We start from the raw sequence: 25373 nt of genomic DNA, 5'->3' as shown, positions 1-25373 counted from the left end.
TCAATGGATGGACAGGAGGTCCTGGGTTCAAACCTCATCTCGGGTATTTCCTTGCTGTGTGACCCTGGACAAGTCACTTAACCCCCAATGCCTAGCCCTTACTGCTCTTCAGCTTTGGAACCAAAACTTAGTATTGATTCTAAGACAGAAGGGAAAGGGGTATTAAAAAAAAATTCTTGGTGCCTTCAGCAACTCCATGGGACTGTAAATGCAGAAAAGTTATTAGTAGATTCCCACTGGGAGGCCCTGACACTGATGAAATGACAAAACCCATGAGGCTTCAATGAGCTAACGCAGAAATGATATAGCAATGTCAGCTTGGATGACGATGACTTGCTTTTTTTTCCCCTCAAGAAGGAGAGTTTGGAGCATTTCTTCCAAACTCCTATAAGGGACAGGGGGTTGAACTTTGAAAAGAAAAACTACAAAATGATTGAATGCTTCATCACGAGAGCCTCCTGAGCCTATTTGTGGGGACAAGTGTGTGCTGTCAGGCTGGGATTATCTGGGCTAACACAGTTGAGCAGGGGATAACTCAAACCAAAAGACGGGGCTGAAAGCTTTTGGCAGCTCAGCCTGTCTGCAGTCAATTTATCTCTTCCCATCCAATTCTGTTTGGCTTAAGCAAATAAGATGAAGGAGTTTAGGTGGTTTTGTTTCTCAGAGTGATTTGGATCTGACAAACAAGCCCAGAAAGGTTTAGACAAACAAGACCAGTTACTGAAAATATCTGACCACTGCTATCTCCTAGCTGTAGGGCCTTGGCAAATCTTTCTCTCTGTGGGCCTCAGTTTCCCTATCTGTAAAATGAGGGGATTAAATAAGATGAACTCTAAGGTCCCTTCTAGCTCTGACCATAATCCTATTATTAACAGATATGAGGCTAAGAAAAAAAGATGGTACAGGAAGACAAGTACTGGCCCTGGAGTCAGAAGACCCAAGTTGAAATTTTACCTCTGAAGCTTGCTGCCTGTGACCTTGGGCAAATCTCTTCCCCTTCCCTGGGTCTCAGTTTTCCCCTCTGCAAAATGAGGGAATTGAGCTCTATGGCCTTTGAGGACCCTGCCAGCTTCAGAGCTATGGTTCCTATACTTCAACAAGCTATAATTTCATCAAAATAGAGCTCTGGAATGGGAGTCAGGAAGACTTGAGTTCAAATTCTGTCTTCGATAAAAGTGTGAGACCTTGGGCAAATCATTTCACCTCTCGGAACCTACTTCCCAAGGTTGTTGTGAGATTCACAAGAGATGATTTGTGGAAAGTACCTGGTAAACCTTAAAGTGCAATCTACATCAGCACCAGCTCCTAGCTATCATCAGAGAGTTTGGAAGACAGACCTACTATGATCAAAATATTCATATGGCATACTGTGAGATGCCTCTCTGAACTTAGCTGGGCTAGACCTTAAACAAATACCCTACAGTCCTTTGGAAGACCCACACGCAAAGCCTTTCTGGCTCAGAAGGTCCTGTCAGAGAAGTTTATGTTTGGATGGCCAAGTCTTTGAGTACCTGGGTTCACCTGCATAATGAAGGGCAACCACTGGCAGAGAGCAGAAACACTGCTTAATGGGGAGTATACTGCCTAGACTCAAGTAGTGAGCTTCATCACTGTGGCTCATCCCTCCAGAGAGGCTGTCAAGGAGGTCCCTTCCAGAGTCTGCGATTCTCTGTATGCAGACTAGTTAAAATGTAGCTGCTCTGGCTCCCCTATCAGGCCTGCCATGCCTTGATTCAAGAGACGCTTTTTGAATCACAATCCTCCTACAACCTGCAGTGGGTCCAGTTGCTTGAAAGCAGCAGGAATTCAAGAAATGGTTGCTGGCCCATTGACTGACGTGGTCGCCAGCCCCCTGCTCCAGCTGAATATGTTCTCCCCGTCTGTACTTACACTGTAAAATGTGAGACACCAGCAAGGCTGTACAGTTGTCACTACAGGGCAGCCTTCCTTGAGCCAAATCCTTCTTGATTTGAAGGGCAAAGAGATACCTGTGTGATAGAAAGCAGGCGCCAGTACAATTAGCAGGCAAGGACCCTGGAAAAAGCAAGATCAAGAATGAGATTCAAGCTGATGTGAGAGCAAGCACAGTTATGGCCCTGGGTTCAAGGCCCAAGGCTGTTTCTACCCGTGTAACACTAGACAAATCACTTCCCCTCTCTGGGATTCAGCTACCTCAGCTACAACATGTGCTACAGTGCTGAGGAGTGGCTGTAGGGAAGGTCACAGTCCAGCAGATTCTATGTTCTGTTGGTTTTACTTTAACAACTCCCATTTCTATACTGTTTAGAGATCTGTCCAGCACTCTCCTTGCCAACAGTCCTGGGAGGGAGGGAGGGAGGGAGGGAGGGAGGGAGGGAGGGAGGGAGGGAGGAAGCACCCGTTTTTATTAGCCCCATTTTACACCTGAATAAACTCAGGCTCAGAGAGAAAAAGGGTTGTTTTGTTTTGTTTTGTTTTGTTTTTGGCCAAGGTCACCTAGTCAATAAGTGGAAGAACTGAGGCTTGACTTCTAGAGGCCTTCTAAACACAACTGCATTGAGCTTCCCAGGATGCCCCATTCACAGGTGGTATAGGCAGAGAGAAAGACCTGGTCTCAAAGGTAGGAAGTCCTGAGTTCAAGACCAGCCTGTAGCACATGCTGCCTTTTGAACTGGCCAAGTCAGGCAACCCTCTAAGACAAAGAGTTCTTACCCAGGGTTGAGAACTGACTTGCAATGCCTGTGTTTGATGCACTTAAAACCCTTCTCTGAAGAGGGGCTTCACAGGTTTCACCAGACTTCTGATGGGTCCACAACCCAAAGAGATGAAGTCCTGGACTACAAGTTAAAGGGCAAGTGTCCATCTACATTTGTGGCTCCTTGTACTGATAAAATTGCCAGCAAAATCCACAAATCACCCCATCGAGGTGACACAATGAGCCTCCACTGTCTGTGCTATTCCTTGCCTATAAGCACAACCATATTCCCTGCAAGAAAGCAGGCTGTATGGAGAAACGTGGATATCTGAGAATAGGATCTGTAAAAGGAACACACTTCTCTTACTCAGAGGCTAAAGCATGTCCAATACAGTTAGCTGACACATGGCCAAATGCTCCTCAGTCTTTAGCCCATGCCGTTATGATCATTCTACAGCACCAGATCTTAACCTGGGGTCACCAACTTGTTTCCAAACTGTATATTAACATTAATGTCAGGGTCATCCATTCCTCCCTACTCTCTCTCACCCCCCATATCCAAGCTATTGCCAGTCAAGGCCTGAAATCAAGGACTTCTCTTTTATATCCCCTTCCCCCTGCTGACACTGCCACCACTCTCGTACAGGCCCTCAGCACCTCCAGCCTGGACTCTCAAAATAGCCTGCTGGTGGGCTTCCTACTTCAAGGCTCTCCCCATTCCAGAGATCTTTCTAAAGAGCAGGTCCAATCATGTCACCTCCTAACTCAATAAATTCCAGTAGCTCCCTATTACCTCCAGAAGCAAACCACAAAATGCTGTCTGGCATTCAAAGCCCTTCACCATCCAATTCCCTTTGAGGAGTCTAGTCTTCCTAAACCTTATTCCCAGACAAGTACTCTTCAATCAAGAGACACTGACCACCCTGGCTGTTATTTGAACGAGACTTCATCTCTCAGTTGTGGGCATCTTCCCCAGCTGTCCTCCATGCCTGGAACCCTCTTCCCTCCTTCACCTCATCCTCTTGGTTTCTCTGGTCTTCTTTCTGTCCCATTTTCTGCATGAAGCCTGTCCCAGTCAGTTGTCCCCAATCTTAGTGCCTTCCCTCTGAGATTCCCTCCCAATTTCTCCTGCCTCTAGTTTGTCTATCCCTAGCTGTTTGTATGTTGTCTCCTCCATTAGACTATAAGCGCCTCAAGAGCAGGGCCAGTCTCTTGCTTTAACTTGGTCCAGTGCCTGGCACCTAGCAGACACAATAAATGCTTGCTTTAAAAGATCCAAAGTATTTTGTTTTCTGTATTTGCAAACATTGTGCTAAGGAGGAGTCCCATGTGCTTCACTGGTCTACTTAGGTCTATGAAATGAAAAAGATTCAGAATCTCAGGCTAGTGAATCCTTCCTCCCATTGTCCAGAGTCTAGATTCAGGTCCATTCATTCTGAGGTTTATTTTGGTCTCATTAGATATAATGGCCAGAACGAGAGACTTGGTTGGTATCAGCAGACTGGAGTCTGATTGCAGCATCCCGTCTCCCCCATAGACACTGATTGGCTGTGACTTTTGCCAAGACACTTCCCTTCCCCAGACCTCAGTTTTCTCATCTGCAAAATGGGGTAGGATTGAACTAGATAATTTCCAAGGTCCCTTTAGGCTCTCCAAAACACATCTAGACATCAGCACATTTGTGGAATCATGACAGAAGTGCCAGGATCAGAGGATTTGAAGTTGGGTCCAGGGAGGAAAGATCTGTGGGGAAAATGGTTTCTAAAGAACTTTTCCAGAAAAGAAGTCATCTTTTGAAGTGAGAGTGCAGTTATACAGGTATTCTGACTGCAGGGATCGAGGGGGGCAGAGAGCAGATTCTCAGCACCCCAGACTTAAGATTATACACCCTGGGTTCTAGTCTCCTCTCTGCTACTTACTCCTAGTAATGATCTTTGGCAGGACCACTCCCCTCTTTGGGCCTGTTTCCTCATTTGTAAAATAGGGATAATGGTCATTTCACCACCTGCCCTCCCATGGCTCTTGTGAGAAAAGCACATTACAGAGTGTTCTATACCTTAAGGAACCCTAGAAATATATAAGACATTAAAGGTGGGAGCTAAGACTTTAGGGTCTACTGATGTTGGCATTATTGGAAGAAAGATTTGGCAGGAAGCAGAAATGTTTATGACACAAGTCTAGCTCATTGGCGGCCATGTGTCATCAACTGTTTTCTCTCCCACTTGTTATTGTCCCTGGTACCTATAAACATGTACTGCTTTGAGTGCCCACCAAAATCAGCTTGTGTCATAAAGAGAGGGAATATAAATTTAGCTGAGAAATGAACCATCCAGTGGGCTGTGCAGACAAGATTAGAGTTTACATGCCCAACTAGGTCACTTTGGGAGGAGAATGGCAAACTTCCTTCACATCTCAAAGATGGCACATGCTTGCTGAATCCCTGCTGCTGGTAGTGGTGGTAGTGATCCCAGCTCGTGTCATATACAGTCCTTGATTTCACATACCATCATCCCCGGCAACCCAGAGCAATGAACCTCCAACTTAATATCCTACTCCTGAATGATAACTAACCCTCTATTGCAGATGTTGAGTTCAAATATTGTGTGTGATAGTTGAGGGGGAGGGGACAAGCAAGGACAAAGATGTTCCTCCCTTCCCACCTTCCCTCCCCACTAGAGTAACTAACTTCAAGCCTCCATTTGCTCATGCAATTACATCATGATATTAGGGCCTCAGCCTACATGAGGAAGTACAATAAATACCTTGTCAGCTCGTCTCTCAGGTGTCCAGGATCCACTGGGAAAAATTTCACCATAAATTTGAAAAGAATCTCCTTAGGGTCTTAAAACACAACATCTTCATAAGTTTAATTTCAATGCCCATCAAGAACACTTGCATATCTTTACACAGTCATTGTCCATTCTTCCCCACCAACTCCCCCAATTCAATATGTTTTCTCACTTTTAGATTTCACTCCAGTTAAATCCTGATCAAGATGAAAGCTCCAGGAGGGCAGGCACAAAACTATGAGGGGTACAGCATGTACGGTATGTAGTAGGAATTTAATGAAGGGCCACTCAACCGAATTACATCAATGTTGTATCACCTCAAGAGCTGAACACAGTGCTTAATGAATGTCTGGCAAATGAGTTAACGATTAAGGAATCAGAATCATAAAATCTAAGAGCTAGAGAGGTTTTCCAAGGCCAGCCAGCATCTGATCAAGAATCATCTACAACATTCCCATTGAAGTTGTCTAACTTCTGCTGGAATATCTCATCTCTACTAAAGGAGAAGCCACTACACTTCAAGGGTCAAAGCATTTGGATAGCTATGGTTGGTGGTATTTCCTTACAGCAGTCTGTCTCTCTGTAACATCACCCCATTATTCCTCACTCTCCTTCCTGGAGTCAAAGAGAGCAAGTGTATTCCCTCTCTCTCTCATTTGTTCAGTCATCTTTCAATTGTGTATGACCCTATGTGAGTCCATTTGGGGTTTTCTTGACAAAGATACTAGAGTGGTTTACCATTTCCTTCTCTAGCTCATTTCAGAGATGAAGAAACAGAAGCAAACAGGGTGAAGTGACTTATTCAGGGTCACAAATTTAGAGGTGTTTGATGCCAGATTTGAACTTTCTGACTCCAATGCCTGGCATGCTATCCACTGTTGCCTTTCCATTCTCTAGTCCTCTGAATACTCCCAAATGGTGGTCACAACCTCTCTAAGTCTTCTCTTCAACTGATCCTCTTATATCACATGATCATAAATTCTTTCACTATCCTTTTCACAATACACTCTAGTTTGGCTATATCTTTCATACGAAAGAATTGTTGGAGTCAAAATGTAGATCAAAGCATCCTATTTTTCAGTCGAGCTTATTTGTGTTTTAATTTGGGAGAGGGGGTTAGTGGTTATGAGTGCTTTCTTACAACAATGACCATTACACAAGTACTTGTATAATCCAGCTCCAGCTCCAATTGCCTACCAGATTGAGAGGCATGTGGGGGGAGGGGGGGAGGGAGGGAGGATGGAGGAAGACAATTTGGATCCTGTAATTTGGTCTAGACCCTTCATCTTGAATAAGAGGAAGGGGAGTTCCAGGAGGCAGCACGGACAATTACAGAGGCAGGATTTAAACACAGGTCCTCTAACTCCACTACATCGCACTCCTGCTCTCTCCTCTTCCCTCTCTCCTCCATTTTCAACCCAATTTCCTCTAGTAGTAGAACTGTGGGGCAAACCCAGATCCTCTGCCTCAAAGTCAATGATGGTGGTTGTCATTGCTGTTGTTTTCCCCTATGTCCACCTGTAAACTAGTGGTCTATAATGGTGACACTTACTTTTCACTTGTTTTGTTATAGGCTTTAGAAGTTCCAACCAAACCTGTAAGAGCAGGAATTAAAAAGGTGGATAGGGCATAGATCAGGTGCAGCATACCTCTACACAGCACACACAAGTGCACACATGTATGCACGCGCGCGCACACGCACACACACACACACACACACTCCCCAATTAGCCTACCATTAGCTTGGTGCCCTGTATTTAAAAGGCAATTCGAGATTGGTCAGTGTCCAAAAGGTGACACAAAGTTCCCAACCTTGCCTGCCTCTTTTGTCCTCTCACCGATGATAAACATTGTAAGAAAATCCTCCTGATTATAGGGCCATGCTCTCAGAATTGCTCCCCTGCCTCCATATCGATTACAGAGAGGTGGCAGAGACTCATTTCCTGAGTTGCCACAGATGAATAATGAAAGCAATTTGGTTTCCAATTAAAACCTATGACCTATAAATGGCAGCATTTAATGAATGAACATAAGCCTGCAGGGTAAAGTGGCCAGATGGCAAAGGTGTCCATTGGTGACCCCAACAGGGAGAACTTGGTAAAGTTTCAAGCCTGGGGTTGGGGGACTGAAGGAGGAATAGTTCCTTTTTTCCTGAAGAATTACCGGTGTGAGTCAGATGGAGAAGGTGAATGGGGATTGTGAGGCAATAAACATGGGTCCAGTTTATCTTGAAGAAGCAGACCCACTGTCTAAACTCCCCCTCTTTCCTTCTATAGACAGATAAAAACTAGGTTTTCATACTTTCTCTAAGTAAGAGAAAAAGGAAAGGAAACCTGCTAGGAAAGGAAATATATCCATGAAATTCTCTCTTATGCACTCATTCCACTCTTTGTATCAGAGTAATTTATGCACTTGGCCTTTCCCTCATTAGAGAAGAAACTCATTGAGGATAATTCCTATGTCATATCTAGTTTTGCAGCCTTATCACTGAACACACTAGAAGTACTTAATAAGTGTTGTGTTTTGGGTCTCATCCACAGTAGGTATTAAAATCTATTTTGGGAACAGACCTGAATCAAAATTTTGCCAAGAGCAGATACCGTTTTGGGTGAGGCAAAGAAGGGAAATCAACATCCCAAGATTGGTTTGACCACAGCTCCCACATTACTGGGGCTGACAAGACTCAAATATCAAGGCCCCCAGGAGAAGCATGGTAGCTGGGTGCTTTGGGACCAAAGGAACTTACATTGTTTCCCGACTGGCTCCGGAATTCCAATCCAAAGTATTCTTTCTCCGCCAGATTAAGATGACAGCAGCTCAGGTTGAACAACGCTTTCCCAGAGGATTTTTGCTAAAGGAGGGCAAAGAGACAGTACACCAGGATTAGAGTATGCTTGGGGTTTGGCACAGCTCAATATGGCCACAACTACATAGACTGAACAGTAAATATAAGGAGTCATTTGTGGGTTGCTATTGAGACATTTTTCAAAAGAGATGGCAAATTTCTAGGCCACCTGATAATGAGTGGCTGGGTATGTGCTCCTGGGCAAAACATTTAACTGCTCTGAATCTCAGATTCCTCATCTGTGAAATAAGGATAATAATAGCACCTACCTCCCAAGATTGTCAAGACTCCAAAGGATTGATATATGTAAATGCTTTCCAAACTTTAGAGTGCTAGTTTTCAGTGATTACCCTGGGCTTCTCTTCTCCTTTAGCAGTTCCCTTGAGTGCAAGTTCCTTGAAGACCAAGACTGTTTTTGAAATGTTTTTGTATACCCTGCACCTAGCACAGGGCTTTGCAAACAGTAGGTGCTTGATGAATGCCTACTGAATTGAATTCAACTTCATAAAGCAGTTACAGTCACCATTTTTCTAGCAAAGTTCTTGCCAGACCTAAGCCCACAATGTCAGGGGAACTTGGAGTATCTATCCTTCTAGTTGAATTTGGCTAAGCTTGAGGCTTGGCAGCAGGGTTTGCTAAGGTCTGGAGGAGCTTGGCAAGGAGCATGATGGGAAAACTGTCTGAACATTGTTGATAGGCTGAAAGCCTCTAGTTAAGGCAGAGGGTCAAGGTTGTGGCCTGGAAAGCTTGTGATGCTTAAGGGTTGCTTTCATACCATAAATAACACAGGCCTTGTCAGGGATGCACTTGGAATCATGATGGCGGCTTGCATTTCTCTAGAGCTATAATTAGAGCACAAAACAACCCTGGAAAGGCGGAAGTACAGGCAGTATTTCTATTCTACAGAGAAAGCAGAGGCTCAGAGAGGTTCACTAAGTTGCTCAAGGTCAAACCCAGGTCACCTGACTCTCAATCCAACACTCCTGTCATTGCTCTAGGCTAATGCCCATGACAACTTTCAGATGCTCTCCCTCCCCACCCTCAACATTTCCAGTTTTAATTTTTGTCTCTTTGATTTTCATTTCCACTGGGATGTTTGTTGAAGTAAGGAAACAGTTCTAGGGTATGGATAACATATTGGGGAACTACATCCCTCATAAGGGCTGTGCTTCCCTTAGAAGGTCAGTAGTTGCCAGTGAGCTCTGTTTAAAAGGAAATGGGAACTCTCCCTCACAAAGATGACACAGTGAGATTGGCTGCAGCATTAGAAGCTAGAGGTACAAAAAAGAACAGCTGGTGGGGAAGGAAGGGGGGGGGGGAGAGACAGAAAGACAAACAGAAATGGCGGGGTGGGGTGGAGAGAGAGAAACAGAGTCAAATACAAGGTGAGACTTTAAGAAGATAGAAGATGAGTCAACTTGACATTAAATTCCAGTGCCTAAGAGGTTAATTTCTATCAATCATTTCTTCAAGAATGGGAGTGAAATTATTGAGCAGGTCCTGAAGACACTTTCTAGCACCCCAAGACTCAGTGGTGGGCTTATCTGAACTCTGTCCATCTTGCAAGAGATTGGAATGTGTGGGGATTGCTTTGGGGATGTTGGGAACTCTTCATTTGCTTTGAGAAGTGTGGGAAGGTGGCAGCTTTCTAGACACCCACCAACACCAAACAATAACAACCACAACAAAAGTTTAAGGATTTCCTTTACTGCTACTGCTTTAGTTGAGCCAATATTCCAAAATAGTCTTATGCAAATTCTTAAATTATCCTGGAAAATCTCACAAGACATAGCCTGAACCACACCCCTCCTTCCACTTTAAGCTCTGAGATCATGTCCTTGGTTCAGAATACTTTGATGGAGCAAGCAGCTAGGATTGAGAACCAGAGCTAGAGACAGGAGGGAGTTCCTGGGTTCAAATTTGAACTCAGCTACTTCCCTAGCTATGTAATCCTGGGCAAATCACTTAAGCCCCATTGTCTGGTCCTTACTACTCTTCTGCCTTAGAACCAATATTTAGTACTGATACTAAGATAAAGGTAAAGGCTTAAAAAATGCTTTAAAGGGTGATAATCCAAACCACAGTTTGAGAGCCCCCACATAATGATCACACTATTGCTAAATATACTCCAGGCATATAAATCTAAAAAAAAAATTTTACTCATGGTAAGTCATAGTTTGTGTGCATGGTACCCATACCCAAAAGGCTACCAAGATGAATGAGTCACAGTTGCAGGAATCCCTTTGGCTTCCCTTCAGTCCCATTCCTCAACACCAGGCCATCCAGAATCCTTGAGAGAGGTGGTGGGAAGAATTACTACCACCTAGGGTGCCCTTTCTGATTTTTGCCTTTTTCTCATCTTCCTTCTCCCGCAATCCTAGGCTGTCCATATCCCATCCAAACTGCTTTAACTGCCCACTTGATTTGAATAAATTGAGAGTGATTAACTATTTCTTCCCAATGGATGGAGAACTATGCCTCATAATCTGCTGTGTCCCTGAATTCTAAGGTCCTTCAGGTTTTACCACTTGTCCTACTTCTAGGCCTTCCAGACCTCAGCACTGTCAACTCACTTAGTAATGCAACTCAAAGAACCCTGGGCCTTCACATCTGCCTAGCTACTGTACCCTGAAGACTCCCAGGACTTTCCATCCACCCTGAAGCTCACTATTCTGGCATGTGGCATCTTCCCCATTTCGAACTGTTGGCTCCTTGAGAGCAAGAACTGTCTCACTTTTTCTACTTGCTTCCCCTAGAGCTTAGGACACAGTAAACAGTTAATGTGTTCATTCATTCCTCCCAACTCCAGTAAGAGAACTAGCCTAGCTGAAGTAATAGTAGCAGCACACATACAAGATTAATATCTGTACAAGCCCCTCACAATGCACTTTTGATCTGTATTCAATCAAATCAACCAACAATCATTTATTAATTACATACTACAAAGGGTGTAGCCTGGTACAGTGGGAAGAACTCAAGATTTAGTCACAAGACCTAAGCTTAAATCCTGTTTTTGTCACTACCAATGAGACCTCAGGCAAGGCACTTATACTCTGGGCCTCATATTGCCTCACCTGTAAAATGAAGGGGCTGGATAACATGATTTCTATAGTCCCTTCTAGGTCCATATCTATGATCCTAAAGGTCAGGCCCCCCAGCTAAGGGCGGGGGGAGACAAAGCCAAAAACAAATAGTTTCTGCTCCCAATAAGTTACTATTTTATCAGGGGAAATAAAACATATACACACAAGTTCACAGAAAGTGAATGCCAAATAGAGTTCCAGAGGAGGCACTGGAAGCAGGAGGCTATCAGGAAAGGTTCCAGGAAGGCGTCACTTGAACTGAGTTCTGAAGGGAGTGACAGACTCTAGGAGAAAGAGCTGAAAAAGTACATTCTAGACATGAGGCACAGCTCCTGCAAAGACAAGGAGAGAGGAGATGGAATGTTGCATGTGTGTAAGAACAAGTCAGCCAGTTTGGTTCTAGTATAGAGAGGAAGAACAAACACAGAAGTCAGCCTAGAAAGGTGGGCTGGAGCCAAGTTGTGAATGATAGAGGAGTGAGTAGTTCCTCTTATAGAGGCAAGAGGGAGTGGCATGGTCAGGCCTTAACTGGGGGACAACTCACTTTTTTTTTTTTTAACCCTCACCTTCCATCTTGGAATCAATACTGTGTATTGGTTCCAAGGCAGAAGAATAAGAACCAGGCAATGAGTTAAGTGACTTGCTCAGGGCCACATAGCCAAGGAGTATCTGAGATAAAATTTGAACCCAGGACCTCCCATCTCTAGGCCTGGCTCTCAATCAACTGAGCCACCCAGCTGCCCCCAGAAGCTCACTTCTAACCCAACTCTGTCCTTGACTCTAGACTACTTTTCTATCTCTACGCCACAGGTTTCATGCTGGTTCCATCCCTTTGGTCTTCTCCTTCTTGACTGCTGAGTTCTTCTCCAGGCCCTCCATGAGGAAGTCACTTTTGAGACTCAGCCTGATTTTCCAGACTTCTGTATCTTACTCTCCCCTCCTTTGCAGCATCCCCTTATGTGAGAGGTCATTTTTGAGGACAGGGATTATCTTTCTTTTTCCTTGTTTTTGTTTCCCCAGAGCCTAGTAACAGTGGCTGGCACATGATAAGTACTTAATAACTGCTTTACCAAATCTAGTCTTAAAGAAGAGAGTGAAAAGGGGAGTGACTTGAAGCAGAGTTAGAAGGCTTTGGTGAAGGGCAGCTAGTTGGCGCAGTAGACAGAGTAGCAGGTTTATTATTGGGAGAACTTGGCCTCAGGTACTTCCTGGATGCATGACCCTGGGAAAGTAGCTTAACACCATTTGCCTAGCCCTTTCCACTCTTCTGCCTTGTAACCAATACATATTGTTTTTTTTTTTTAACCCTTACCGTCCATCTTAGAATCAATACACTTGCCCAAGGTCACACAGCTAAGAAGTGTCTAAGGCCAGATTGTAACCTAGGACTTCACATCTCTAGACCTGGCTCTCAATCCACTGGGCCACCTAGCTGCCCCCTGCATAGTATTGATTCTAAGACAAAAGGTATGATTTTTTAAAAAATCCTGGGATGGCCTCCAACATGACCCTTGACCAAGCCAAAGCATTTCCAGCTTTTGCCACAATCCCCCATCCCCAGTACCTGTGTAAACTTAAGACAAATCATATTACCTCTCCTTAGGCCTCAGTTCCTTCCTCTGTAAAATGAGGTTAGATTAGATGGCCTCTGAGGGTCCTTCTAGTTCTAGATCTGTGACCCACTGTGAGGTCTTGAATAAGTCACTTAACCTCTCTGCCATTGTTCCCTGGTCTGTAAAATGAATAGTTTGGACTAGATGACTTTCATGGCCCCTTCTAGCTCTCCACAAAATGGCAATCATTTTTTCTCTCAGTATGGGTGAGGTAGTCCTTACTTTTCCCATACTGCTGGCCCACTAAGGTTTCATAGGAATATATAGAGCTAGGCCTCACTCAGTCTCAGATCTCCTACCTGGAAGAGCTACATGGCTATTGTGCAAAATTGGGAAGTTCAATTCAGCCTCGTTCTTGGGGAGTTGCAATTATCATGCCTGTATCTGAAAGACTTGAGAAGTGACACTGTAATAACAGCTCTCTCAAAACAGTGCTCCCAAGTCCTCTGGAAATTACTAGCTACTTGGGGTAATTAAAACAATTAGAATTGTTTGTTTCTATGAATGCTCTAGTACCAAATTCATGTGGGCAATGGAGAGCTAGAATCTTCTCTGAAGCCTGAAGATGCAAAAAAGGGTTGCATAAATGCAGCAGCTTAAAGGCACCCAAGCATCCTTTCCCAGGACACAAAGGCCAAAGCAAAAATTAACCACTAGGTGGGCTTGCCAAAATGAAGGACCTTGAATGTCATGTAGTGGAAAGTCAAAGAGCTAGGATGTGGGCCTCTCTGCTCCCAAGACAGTATACTTCTTATCCCATAATCCTTGAAATGTAAAGGGATAACACTGGCAAAAAGGGAGAGAGCTAGCCCTTCCACCTGGGCCTCCATCTTTTCTTTCCCAATTGCTTTCCTAATAGATGAATAAATGTCAGGTAAATAAGATGACTGAGAGACAGATGATCAATAGAGCATCTATTAAGTGCCCACTGTGTGTCAAGTACAGGAGATATAAATTCAAGCAGACAAGCCAGTCGCTGCCCTTGAAGTGTGCATCCTCTCTCTCTCTAGTCTCTTCTTTCATTTCCCATTGCTTATTCCACCAGCTTTTCTCCTCCTCCTCCACATCTCCAGCACCCTTCCCTCCTTTCCCAGGAATGTGAGCAGCTGGCCATCCCCAGCGTCAGCCTCCAGCATGTGAGGCTGTGGAATGTCAGCTGCTAGAAGCTGCTCAGTTCTGAGGGGCTGCTGGAAACTCTCTGAGGGAATTATCAAGACACAACACTTTTGAAAAGTTCAGCTGCACAGGGAACCAAGAAAGCAAATCTATTAAGGTTAGCATAGAAAATTTGTACTGAATGAACAGAAAACCCATTTTTTAAAAATTCTTGGGAACTTAGGACAAACTATAATGAGACTGGGGCGGGAGAAGGGTTTCTGAACCCTTTGGGATCATGCATTTGCTAGGGTCTAAGTATAGGATTAAATGAGCCCCAGGGCTCTGAACTCATCAGGGAAAAGAAGAGGTCACATGACCAACAATCAATGCCAATCTAGCTGTCAGTAAGTACACAGCTCCTCCCTCTACCCCCCATTAGGAGAGTAGTGCTAGCCCTGGGAAGAAAGCATATTAAAAGTTCCTGCTGAGCAAAAAAAAGCCTTGGGCTCAGAATTAAGCCTCCTTTTTGCTGCCTATAACCTAGGATTCCTCTCTCCATCTTGGTCTTTTGTTGCCCAACTTCTCCACCTGGTTCCCTGACCCTTTATTTCCCAGTTGCTTCCTTCATCCCTGCCTGACTTCCTGACTCTGAAGCTGCTCTTTTGAATTTTTTTCCTCTTTCAGAACGATAAACTGCTCATGTGGTCAGTTAGTTAAGCTCTGGGCTCCAACCTCACTTTTCTCCAGGTCTAGATTCACAGACTAACAGGTCATTAGAACTGGAAGCCTGCCACAACCCCAGGGGCAGGTCTTCATAACACCTCATTTATTCCCAGGGCCCTGGCACTACCCAGCACAGATATCAGAGTGCAGCAGATAACATGCAACTGAATCGGATGTAAACTCCCAGTATACTAGATCTAGGAAGCCTTTAGAGGTTCATCTAGTCCACCTCCCTCATTTAACAAATGAGGAAACTGAGGCCCAGGGAGGTTAAATGACTTACTCTTCCCTTCCAGTAGAGGAATGTGGATTTCAGACAAGATCTCCTGATTCTAAATTCAGTGTTCTTTCTGTTTCACTGAATACATTTTCAATTTAGAGGAACCAAATATTCCTGCGTCTAATCCCTCTACTAGACTGATTGCTATCTCAACTTTGTATTTCTCCAAGTACTTAGCACAAGGCTCTGCATATAGAAGGGGACTAACATTTTGTCAACTGAATGAACAAAACAGTGAACGTTCGAGCTGGAAAGGGCCTTTGAGGTCATTTTGGCCAACCTGCCATGTCCTTTTCCATAGTGACTAAGGCTTTAGAAACACCTGACTGGGTTAGAATGCACTCCAATCAGCACAGAACCCAGACAGACACTCATCAAATCCTCCCTAACTCCTTCAGGAGACATTTGGAGCCTGCCATTCAGAGATTTCCTTAAGCCCTTCTTGAACCTAATTACATCTTAAACTTATGTTTGCAGGCAACTAGGCAGCAAAGAAATGTATAGAAAGTATTTGTCCTAATTGCCTACAACCACGTCCTTTTGGGGGGTGGGGTGGGGTGTTGTTGTAACTAAACTGAGGAAAAACCTTCCAGGATCTAGTAAACAAATCTTCACTCACCATAATATTAGTCTTCTCTCTTCTATCTCAAAATCCTTTGGCCAACAATTCCCACTCCCTCTTTCATTCCTTTAGTGTAGGACAAAGGGTCACTGGTGTGAGGCCTTTGCATATCCACTTAATCCCATTCATCTCCTCCTGTCTTCTTCAACAGACTGAATCATCTTCCTCTACAATTTCTACCTATTGGTTCCTTCCCTAATGTCCTCAAATAGACTCCCCATCTTAAAAAAAAAAAAAAAGACCAGAAAGACCCTTTGCTATACTCTACCATCCTCTCACCAATGATTTTTCTTAAACTCTGTCTTAGTGTCAATTCAAAGATAGCAGAGCTGTAAGGGCTAGGCAAATGGGGTTAAATGACTTGACTAGGGTCACATAGCTAGGAAGTGTGTGAGGCTGGATTTGAACCCAGTTTGTCCTGACTCCAATCAATGATCTTTTTCTTGCCAAATCTAATGTGCTTTTCCTAGTCCTTAATCTTCTCAACATAGCTTCTACCTCTGATACTACTATCTTCTCTTCCTGGCCACTCTCTCCTCTCTCTAGATTGTTTTGATACTATTTTCTCCTCATCCTGCTCTATCGATCCATCTCTTTTGCTGCCTCATAATCCTTATAGTGGCCCCTAACTATAAGTGTTCTCAAGGTTCTTCACTGGTTCCTATTATTCTTTCCTGATTATGCTCTGCCATTAACCACACCAAATCCCATGGGCTTAACCATCATCTCTATGAAGATCACTTCCAGATCTCTATCTCCAGCCCCAGTTTCAACCCTGAGTTTTGTTTCTGCATCATCAGTTGCCAAATGGGTATTTTAATTGAATTCACCATCTTTTCTCTCAAAGCCTCCCTTCGAAACTTGCCTATTTTGGTAAAGTGCACTACCACCTTACCAATGGCTGTCACCACCCTCTACTATTCCTCGATCCCACTTTTCCCCACTGCATGCCCAATCAGTTGTCAGATCTTGCTTGGTCTACTTCCTCAATATCTCTCTACTAACATGGCTATCTTCCTGGGTTCAGGCATTCATAACCTCTCACCTGAAATAATCTCCATTGGTCTTCCTGCTTCAAATATCTAAATACTCCAGTGCATTCTACATATTGGTGCCAAAGTTTGTTTGGTTTTTTCCCCTGTGAGCAGATATGATATTATACCCCTAACTCAATAAACTTCAATGGCTCCCTTTCATCTCTAAGACAAAATACAAGTTGTGCACATATGCGTGTATACACACAGAGCTTTGCTGTATCTTTGCACTACCCATTCTCCCAATTTGTAATGATCTTCCCTCCCTCCTCACTCACCTCTGCTTCCTAGGATCTCTTTTCTTTCTCCATGAAGCTTTTCCTGATCACCTTCTCTTCCTCCTTCCTGCCATTGTCCTCTCTCCTTTAACAATTCAGAGTTTGTCATTTAATTTCTATTTATTCTGCCCATCCTTCTAAACATACCTATCTTCTCCATTATAAGCAGGAACCGTTTCATTCATTCTATTGTATCCCTGATGGCTGGCATAGGAGATGCTTAATAAGTGCTCATTTTGATTAAATATTAATCTCACCCACATAATAGCTAGCATTTCTAGAGCCCTTTAAGTTTTACAAAGCACTTTCCAGGTATCATCTTATTTGATCTTCACAACAAACCTGAGAGGTAGGCGATATTATCATTCTCCCTTTTACAGATAAGGAAACCAAGGAAAGCAAAGGTTAAGTGACTTGCCTAAAGTCACACAGCTAGCAAGTGTCAGAGGCAGGATTTGAACTCAAATCTTCCTGATTCCTGCATTCAAGGGTAGTCCTGTGCTACCTAACTGTATCTCCTTTTAGCTTGGTTTCCCAAGATTGTCATCAATTCACAGGATAATCTTGATCCTCTCTACACAAGTCCCTTAAATTATCAAGGTAGAGTGGATTGCTAGGTAGATCATTTAGCCAGGTGACATGAGTCGGTTACTATATGACTTTGGACAAGCCTCTTTCCCTCTCCGGACCTGCTTAATTTTCTTGATCTTTAAAGTGAAGAGGTTAGACTAAATAGTCTCTTCATGACCTTTGGGGATCTAGGATTTTAGGGTTCTGACCACTCTACTTTCCAGAGGACTCAGAGGGGAAAGGATTTGTTCAAGGTCACACAATGATTTGGTAGCAGAGCTGGGACTAGAACTCAGGGTTTCCGAATTCCAGGCCTGTGAACTTTGCTTTCTACCCAGAGCTATAACTAGTAGTTTAAGGTGAACAGGGCCTTTATGGCTACCATCTTGCATTTTGCCTCCATCAGGCTCAAGCTGCTACATATGGTACAACTCCTCCAGGTGCCTCTTTTCCTCAACCTCTTGGGGCAGGTATAGGTCAGCCCCTCTCCTAAGGCCACCCAACTGTCCTCTGTCCTCTCCCCACCGATCCTCCATCAAATGAATTTACCTCTCTTCTTACTTATGGCTCTGATTTTATCATACTGCCTCTTAAAAACACTTCAATATGGGGGGGGGTGGTTAGGAGGCAGCCACATTTTAATCTGCAAAGTAAAGCAATTTTGGGGTGAACCGGATAGAATGCTATGCAAGTTATTAGCAACCTGGACTAAAAGGTTGGAGCCCAAGGGACACTGGCCTATCTTATGGCTATTCTCACCCTCCCAGTGCCAGCTTTTCCAGTGCCGTTCCCCTTGCAGTGCTGAGGCTGAATTACTCGTGGAGGTTTCCATGAGCCAACTCCCTGCTATTTATGCATCAAACAAAGTTTGCTCCTCTTTCTCTCAATGCTCAGCTGGGAACTTGCCCGTCCCAAGTACTCACATTGTGATTATTGGTTTGAGGCCACTGCTTGACTGGTGCACCAGGGTCAGGAGAGGGGCTGATGGAAATATTTTTATCTTTAAGGCTTCCCTACTCAAGCAACTCCAGGGGCTTCCTATTGCCTCAAGGATAAAACATAAACTCCTCTGTTGAGCTTTGAAAGCCCTCTATAATCTGATCCCAACCTACCTTTCCAGCCTCATTAGACATTGTTCCCCCTCCTACACTCTAATCCAGCCACCCAGGCCTTCTTTCTGTTCCTTACTATTGACATCTATCTTCTGTCCCTGTATCTTTGGACTGGCAGTACCCCCTGCCTGGAATGTCTTCCCTCCCCCGACTCACAGAATCCCTCTCTTCCTTCAAAGATGCAGCTAAAGCACCATTGTCTACCTGATGCCTTTCCCAGTACCCCCAGCTGCCAGGAGCTCCACCTCCCAACCAACCTTGTACTTAAGGCCTTTGTGGGGTGCTCTGGATGTACTTGTTCCCTTTATATTTATGCCATAGGTATTTTACATGTATTTATCTCCCCCACTGGAACATGAACTTGGTTTTTTCTCTTTATTTTCAGTCTCTTGCCCAGTACCTGGCACACAGTAAGTGGTAAATACTTGTTGCTTGTGCCCCTGACTCCAGTTTTTTTTTTTTCTGATAGGAGGCGAGGGGTTCTCAGCAACATAAGTGACCCAGACACTATACACCCTTAATTAATAATGGTTTTATACATTGCTAAAAGCTGGCCTAGGGGTCTCTTTTATAAGAAGGATTACATCCTTTGAGGCTGAAGAAATCACAAAATTCGCCTTTCAATATATTCCTCAAGGCCCTTGACTTATTCCTCTATATTTCCCTCTCTGCTCACACAGGTCACAATCCCATCTTGACCTTAGGGAGACAGTGCACTGACCACCCCTTCTATTCCAAATGAGAGAATGTATATGAAGGTCTTTGCAGACCTCAGACCACAGCTGAAATGCCAATTATTACTACAGTGACTGAGTTTATAAAGCCTCACAGACACCCAGGAATGTAGGCAGAGAAAGTGTTCCTGCTTCCATAAACAAGGAAACTGGTACTCTGAGAAAGAAAAGGACACGTTCAGGATCCCACAGTCAGCAATAGAGCCAAAATTCAAACCTAGGTCCTCTTGTTTCCCAAGCCCAATGTTCTTTCCATTACAGAGTCGCTGAGCCATCCTTACCTTCAGAGGGCTGGCTGAGCATGACTTCTAGAGATGGATCAGGTGCAAGAAGTAGTTGGTATGAAAGCATTTGCTTGAAAGCTTCCAGTGACAAGAAGCCTGCTACCTCAGGGCAGGATGGTAGACAGAGCAATGCACTAAAGAGGAAGGAAACTCTGGGCTCAAATCCTCCCTCAAATAATTACCTGTGGGAGCTGTATGGTAAAATCACTAGACTTCTGTAAGCCTCAGTTTCCTCCTCTAGAAAATGGGTCTTTGTGGGGAGACAAAGAAAAAAATGAATGTGCAAGAGCTTTTCAAACCTTTGTGTGCTAGAAATATGTATTCTCACTACTTCATTAGAGTATTTGCTCCACGGATGGGCATCTATCTTAAGAAGATGCTTCCCTTTCACACTTCCTAATCCCCCTCCCCTCACTAGGGCTACACCCAATTCTGCAATAAGAAGCCCACTCTTAGTGAAAATGCGATTCCGACTTACAGCTTGGCTTCCCACAATGCCAGCAGGCTCAGCTGCGTTGACACCCGAATTGCTGGGTATCAAGCCTATCCCATTATACCCCAAAATAACAGCAGGTCTCACCATTTGCAAGAGGATAGCTGACTTGAAGCCAAGAACTAGAGCAAATGAAAGCAACAGAAATGGGTGACTTTCCCCCAAGTTCCTATACCGGGTGCTTCCCCATTAACTGGCTCCCAATAACTGCTGTCCAACAGACTTCCTTGTCACTTCTTGTCAAAAGCTCAGCTTTGAGATGCCTGAAATGTCTATTCAAAACTTAGCCTAGAGCCTTTCTTAGCCTTTCTGAATGGAGAGGTCACTGATTCAGGGCCTGGCAGGCGAGACCATGTCACAGTCAGTAAATGGATATAATACTTAAAAAGCTGTTCTCCCTCTCAGCCTTCCCCCTCTCCACCTTTCCATACTTAAAAGGCTGTTCTCCTCTCAGCACTCCCCTCCCCCATGGTTCCTTTTCTTTTTAATGACGTTCCCAGAAAGAATAGGAAATGCCTAGGCTCTATGTTGTTTGCTGTGAAAACGTTCAAGCTTTCCAGTTTTCCAGACGTCTTTCCACATAAAAAAAAGATGAAGAGACGGAGAAAGGGCAGGCCTGGAACCACAAGCATCATACCAGAAACACATGATGTACATAAAAAGAAAAATCCACTTTTGAAAAGTCACCCACACATAACTGACCTGTAAGGCAGGCCTAGAGTAGTTGTGAGTTTATGTTTTAAAAATAAAATTCATCTTTTCTATGAATTCTAGTAAATCTATGACTTCTCCAAATTATCCTTCTGATAACTGTTATTTTAATCAGGAACCAACAACCTCAGAGCAATGACAAGCTAGGACAAGAACATTCTGCAATCTCTACACAACAACAACAAAAAGATGCTTAAAAGTAAGAATCGTTATAACAATGTTCCCTTCCTGATATTGGGAAATGACAATCTAGAAATAAGCAAACCATCTCAAAGAAGGACTGACTGCACTGAAAGAAATCATCTTGGAGTTTAAAATTAAGTATCAAATCCAGAATCCCAGCAATAAATAAAGCCAAGTCCAACCTGAACCTTCCTCCTTGGATTATTCCTCTTCTCTAATGCCCCTCACATCCAACATCCATTTTCCATTCCAATTACCTTCCCTCAGAGAGAGAAATTTAGATCTAGCCTCTCCTTTTGATGACCAACTGGATCATCTGGCATCATCACTCCAGAGCTCAGGAGCAAGTGCTTAGAGAAAGGGCAAAGAATAGATTCAACGAAGAAAAGAATACCATCACTCACTCCTTGGGCGTACAAAGGGGTCTCAGAGACCAGACCAGTCCAATCTATGCCAGAAGACAATTCCCCTCAAAGGTAGCCCCATACAAATGATCAACTAGTCTTTGCTTAAAGATTTCTGGGGATGGTCAACTCACTATCTCACCAGAGCAGACTCCCCATTCTACTATGGAACAGCTCCTACTCACAAATGTTAAGGGTGCCTCAAAAACTACTCTTTGTTCAAGGTAGAGTACTTGTTCTGGAGGAGAGTTTCATGGAAAAATGCCCCAAAGCCACTATTAAATTACATAAAACCTCTTTTTCCCAGAGAGGGAAAAAGTACCATGTTTGGATGGGTTTTCCAGGGAACAGCAATCACCTCTTGGACTGACTAATGAAGGTCAAGTGAACAAATGGCCACTAGGTCATACCCGGTGCACAAGAAGGACAAGATGCCACTTACATCTACCATGAAAATCTTCTGGGAATCATCCAGGAACTGGACCCGCAAGTGCAGCATTCTCGCAGAGGCAGGGTGCTGCCAGCAGCTTTGGTGCTGTAGGTACCAAGTGAAAGGGGCTCCTTGCTATGCAGCCTGTCTCCACTCAGGCTTTCCCTTGCAGCTGGAAGGAGCTTGATAAAGAAACCGCCCCTGGCACAGGGCACCATCCAGTTGGGTTGAAGTGATGCACGCTAAAGGAGGCCGTGCCAGAAATAACCCTGCTCAGTAGGGCAGCCCCCTAGATTTAGATGGCAGACAAAGAGGAAGCATTCCTTTCTGGGATGCTGAATGCATCCTTAAAGCAATCTCAGCATGAAAATGAGCTTTTTTAAAAGAGGATTTTGGAAGCCACTGGGTATCTCCTTGATTTCAGAATTCTACAATGGAAGATGTCCCAGTAGAACTCGGCAGATGAGCCTTACTTCTCCAGAAAATGAAGGGCTTGGATAATGAAGCAGAGTGATACAATGGCTGGGAAACTACTCTGCCACTACCTATACTGGCTGACCTTGACCAAATCCCTTCCTTGTTGAGGGCCTCAGTGTCATCATTCATAAAACAAAGCAGTTGGCTATTGACCCAGAAATACTGCTGTTGGGTAAATGAGCTTTTTTGTAGAATGAAAAAAACCGAAATTAAAAAAAATTTCAAGTCAGGTGCCCATCAACTGGCGAATAGCTGAACTAATGTTGGTATAGAAATGTAATGGAATATTACTGTTATAAGAACTGTGTCCTAATATAAGGAATTTGGGGAAACATAGGAAGATTTATATAAATGGATGGCAAATGGAGTAAGCAGAACCAGGAGAAATATTTATACAACTATAATGATGCAAACAAAAATACTAAAGCCAAGCCTGATATTATATAATTATGATGACTGATCATAGTCCTAAAAGGCATAATGAAGAAAAATGGACTACCCTCCCTTCATTGTAGAGGTAAAAGTTCTACAAGTATGAAGTGATACACACAGTCAGGTGCAGTTGCCATGTGGTTTGGTTTTGCTTCATTGTTTGTTATAAGGGAAGGTGGGGGTATATCCAGAAATTATTGTAATTTAAGAACAAAAGGCATCAGTAAAATTTTTTTTTAAATAAAAGACTGGACTAGATGGTCTCTAAAGTTCCTGTTAGCTCATTTGTCTGATGATTATATAATTCCCATTAAAAAAGACAACATGATAATGATAGAGCAGAGTGAGGCTTACAGTCAAGGAAGACCTTGGTTCAAATTCTACCTCTGACACTTACTAGTTGCATAATTACAGAAAAATCAGTTCTGCTCTCTGGACTTCATCAACCTCACCTGTGAAATGAAGAGTATATTTACAATGAAAGGTTGAAAAAATTGGTACAGAAATGTAATATGATTAGGAAGAAAGATGCCAATTAGGAATTCCAGGATATATGAGAAGAGCTGGATGAACTGATGTAGATTGAAAAAAGCAGAACAAAGACAACAATGATGATGGCAACATTATAATGGCACATTTATAGTGCTTCAGGTTTGGCAAAGTGCTTTATGGATGTGACCTGGTAAGTTTCTGACGTAGTAATGAATGCAAAGGAATACAAAATTCTTTGGCCTGTCAAGACTCTCAAAATGAAGAAGCTGTATCTTAAAGGTGCAGTATCTCTTTTCTTCTAGACCTGGGAGAGACTGAAAGGCTTGAAGAAGATGCATTAAACCAAGGATAGGGGGGCGGGGAGGGGGGTGGGGAACGATGCTAGGGAGCAATATGAGTAAGAGGGATAGACAAAGAGAGCACTCACCACTGCTGTCACAATATGGTGGGATGTGGAGGAAGTCCTACAGCAAAGAAACATCATGTGAAATGAGGCAAGATAGGCTAAGGATGCTTGAGCTTATCAAGAATGGTAGTGGCAGAGGAAGAGGTAATACAAACAGTATTCAACAAGGGCAAGCTCTCAGAAGAGTGCAGAAGAAGAGAGGTTGACATAAGGAATCAGAAGAGTTACCTATTCATCAGAGCTTGGAGGAAAGAATTGGAGGGTGTGATATTAAAAGAATTTGTGTGGACTTGGGGAGAAGAGGAAAGTCACCATGGATATGTAAAAATGGAGATTTGAACTCCAGACTTCAATCCCCAGAAGTCCTTGGCACTTCCCAGAATGCCCTATAATCTCACCTGAGATCCCCACCTGGGCCAAGAACAAAATTTGTATTTAAACTGACCATACCGCCTACTTGGTCTCTCTTCTTGCACTTCTAAGCACACGCAGGCAAGATGTAAGTGACTATGAATGGGCTGTGTGCCTAGGCACGTGCTTTCTTATTTTGTATTTTCTTTATCCTTGATTTCTAATAATCTTTAATAAACATCTAAAAATATAATAATTTTAGTAAGAGATACTAATTTAAAATGTTACAGATGGCTTCATTTTTTTCCATTAAGTGTAGGTCTTCTGCAGAGAAGGGGAGAGAGAATTTGAAGGTAGCTGAAATGAAGAAGATACTTTGGAAGAGAGACTATGAGGATAGTGATTCCAGAAAGAACAAAAAGATGGTCAACTGTAATGAAAATTTAAATGACCTCAGAAAACAAATTTGGAATACATCAATCAACTTATGACTTTCTTTCGCAGCTGTGAGCAGTATAGGACCAAGAACAGAGAAGACAGGCAGCAAGGGCATTTGAGGAGATAAGAACATATAAAAACTATAATTCCTCCAATAATGAATTGCTCCTGATATTAACTCTACTGCACAGAATTTATTATTATTTTTTACTTTCTTAGTACCAATTCTAAGACAGAAGAGTGGCAAGTACTAGACAATCAGGATTCAGTGACTTGCCCAAGGTCACACAGCTAAGAATGATCTGAGACTAGATTTGAACCTAGGTCCTCCCATCTCCAGGCCTGGTGCTCTATCCACTGAACTAACTAGCTTCCCCTTCTAGGAGTAACCTTATGGGTGACTAGTCTCACCACTGCAGATCACTCTCTTCCCTCCATCCACCAAATAGGTTTCTAATCAATCTGTAGTCTAAATAAGTTCTTAGAAACAACATTGACTAAAATAGTATAGTAAGCACAATAGTAAGCATTTCAACCCCAATCCTGGGTGACACTCTCCCATAAAGAGGCAGAGTCAGAGGTTGGAGGAGATTAGACATAGATTTAAAGTACAATGGTACTAAGGCATACATGTGGGGAATATGCAGACCCCAACTCTGAGCTAATCAGAGTCCTCTGTATAAATTCTTGAAACTCAAAAAAACCTTACATCACCCAAAATTCTTTTCTGTATTATCTGGAATCCCTTTCCCTTTTTCTGTGTCCTCTCATTTTGCGTGACTATTTAAGTGGCTGTAACTCCTCCCTCTTCCGCTCT

At 43.4% G+C, this 25373-nt stretch overlaps 1 protein-coding gene across 1 annotated transcript in view; it reads right to left on the bottom strand.

Annotated features, from left to right (window-relative positions):
* The window catches only part of FRMD7 (FERM domain containing 7), a 73923-nt gene that overhangs the window by 12357 nt on the left and 36193 nt on the right, over nt 1-25373 (bottom strand). The window contains exons 4-7 of the mRNA XM_056809849.1: nt 8210-8314; nt 7016-7058; nt 5437-5515; nt 1891-1988 (exon numbers count right to left, since the gene is read on the bottom strand). Coding sequence (XP_056665827.1) covers nt 1891-1988; nt 5437-5515; nt 7016-7058; nt 8210-8314 — 325 coding nt within the window. The remainder of the gene's footprint in view (nt 1-1890; nt 1989-5436; nt 5516-7015; nt 7059-8209; nt 8315-25373) is intronic.

The sequence above is a fragment of the Monodelphis domestica genome, chromosome X (assembly GCF_027887165.1).
Source record: "Monodelphis domestica isolate mMonDom1 chromosome X, mMonDom1.pri, whole genome shotgun sequence".
Taxonomy (NCBI): domain Eukaryota; kingdom Metazoa; phylum Chordata; class Mammalia; order Didelphimorphia; family Didelphidae; genus Monodelphis; species Monodelphis domestica.
This window is presented reverse-complemented; position numbering and strand designations above follow the sequence as displayed.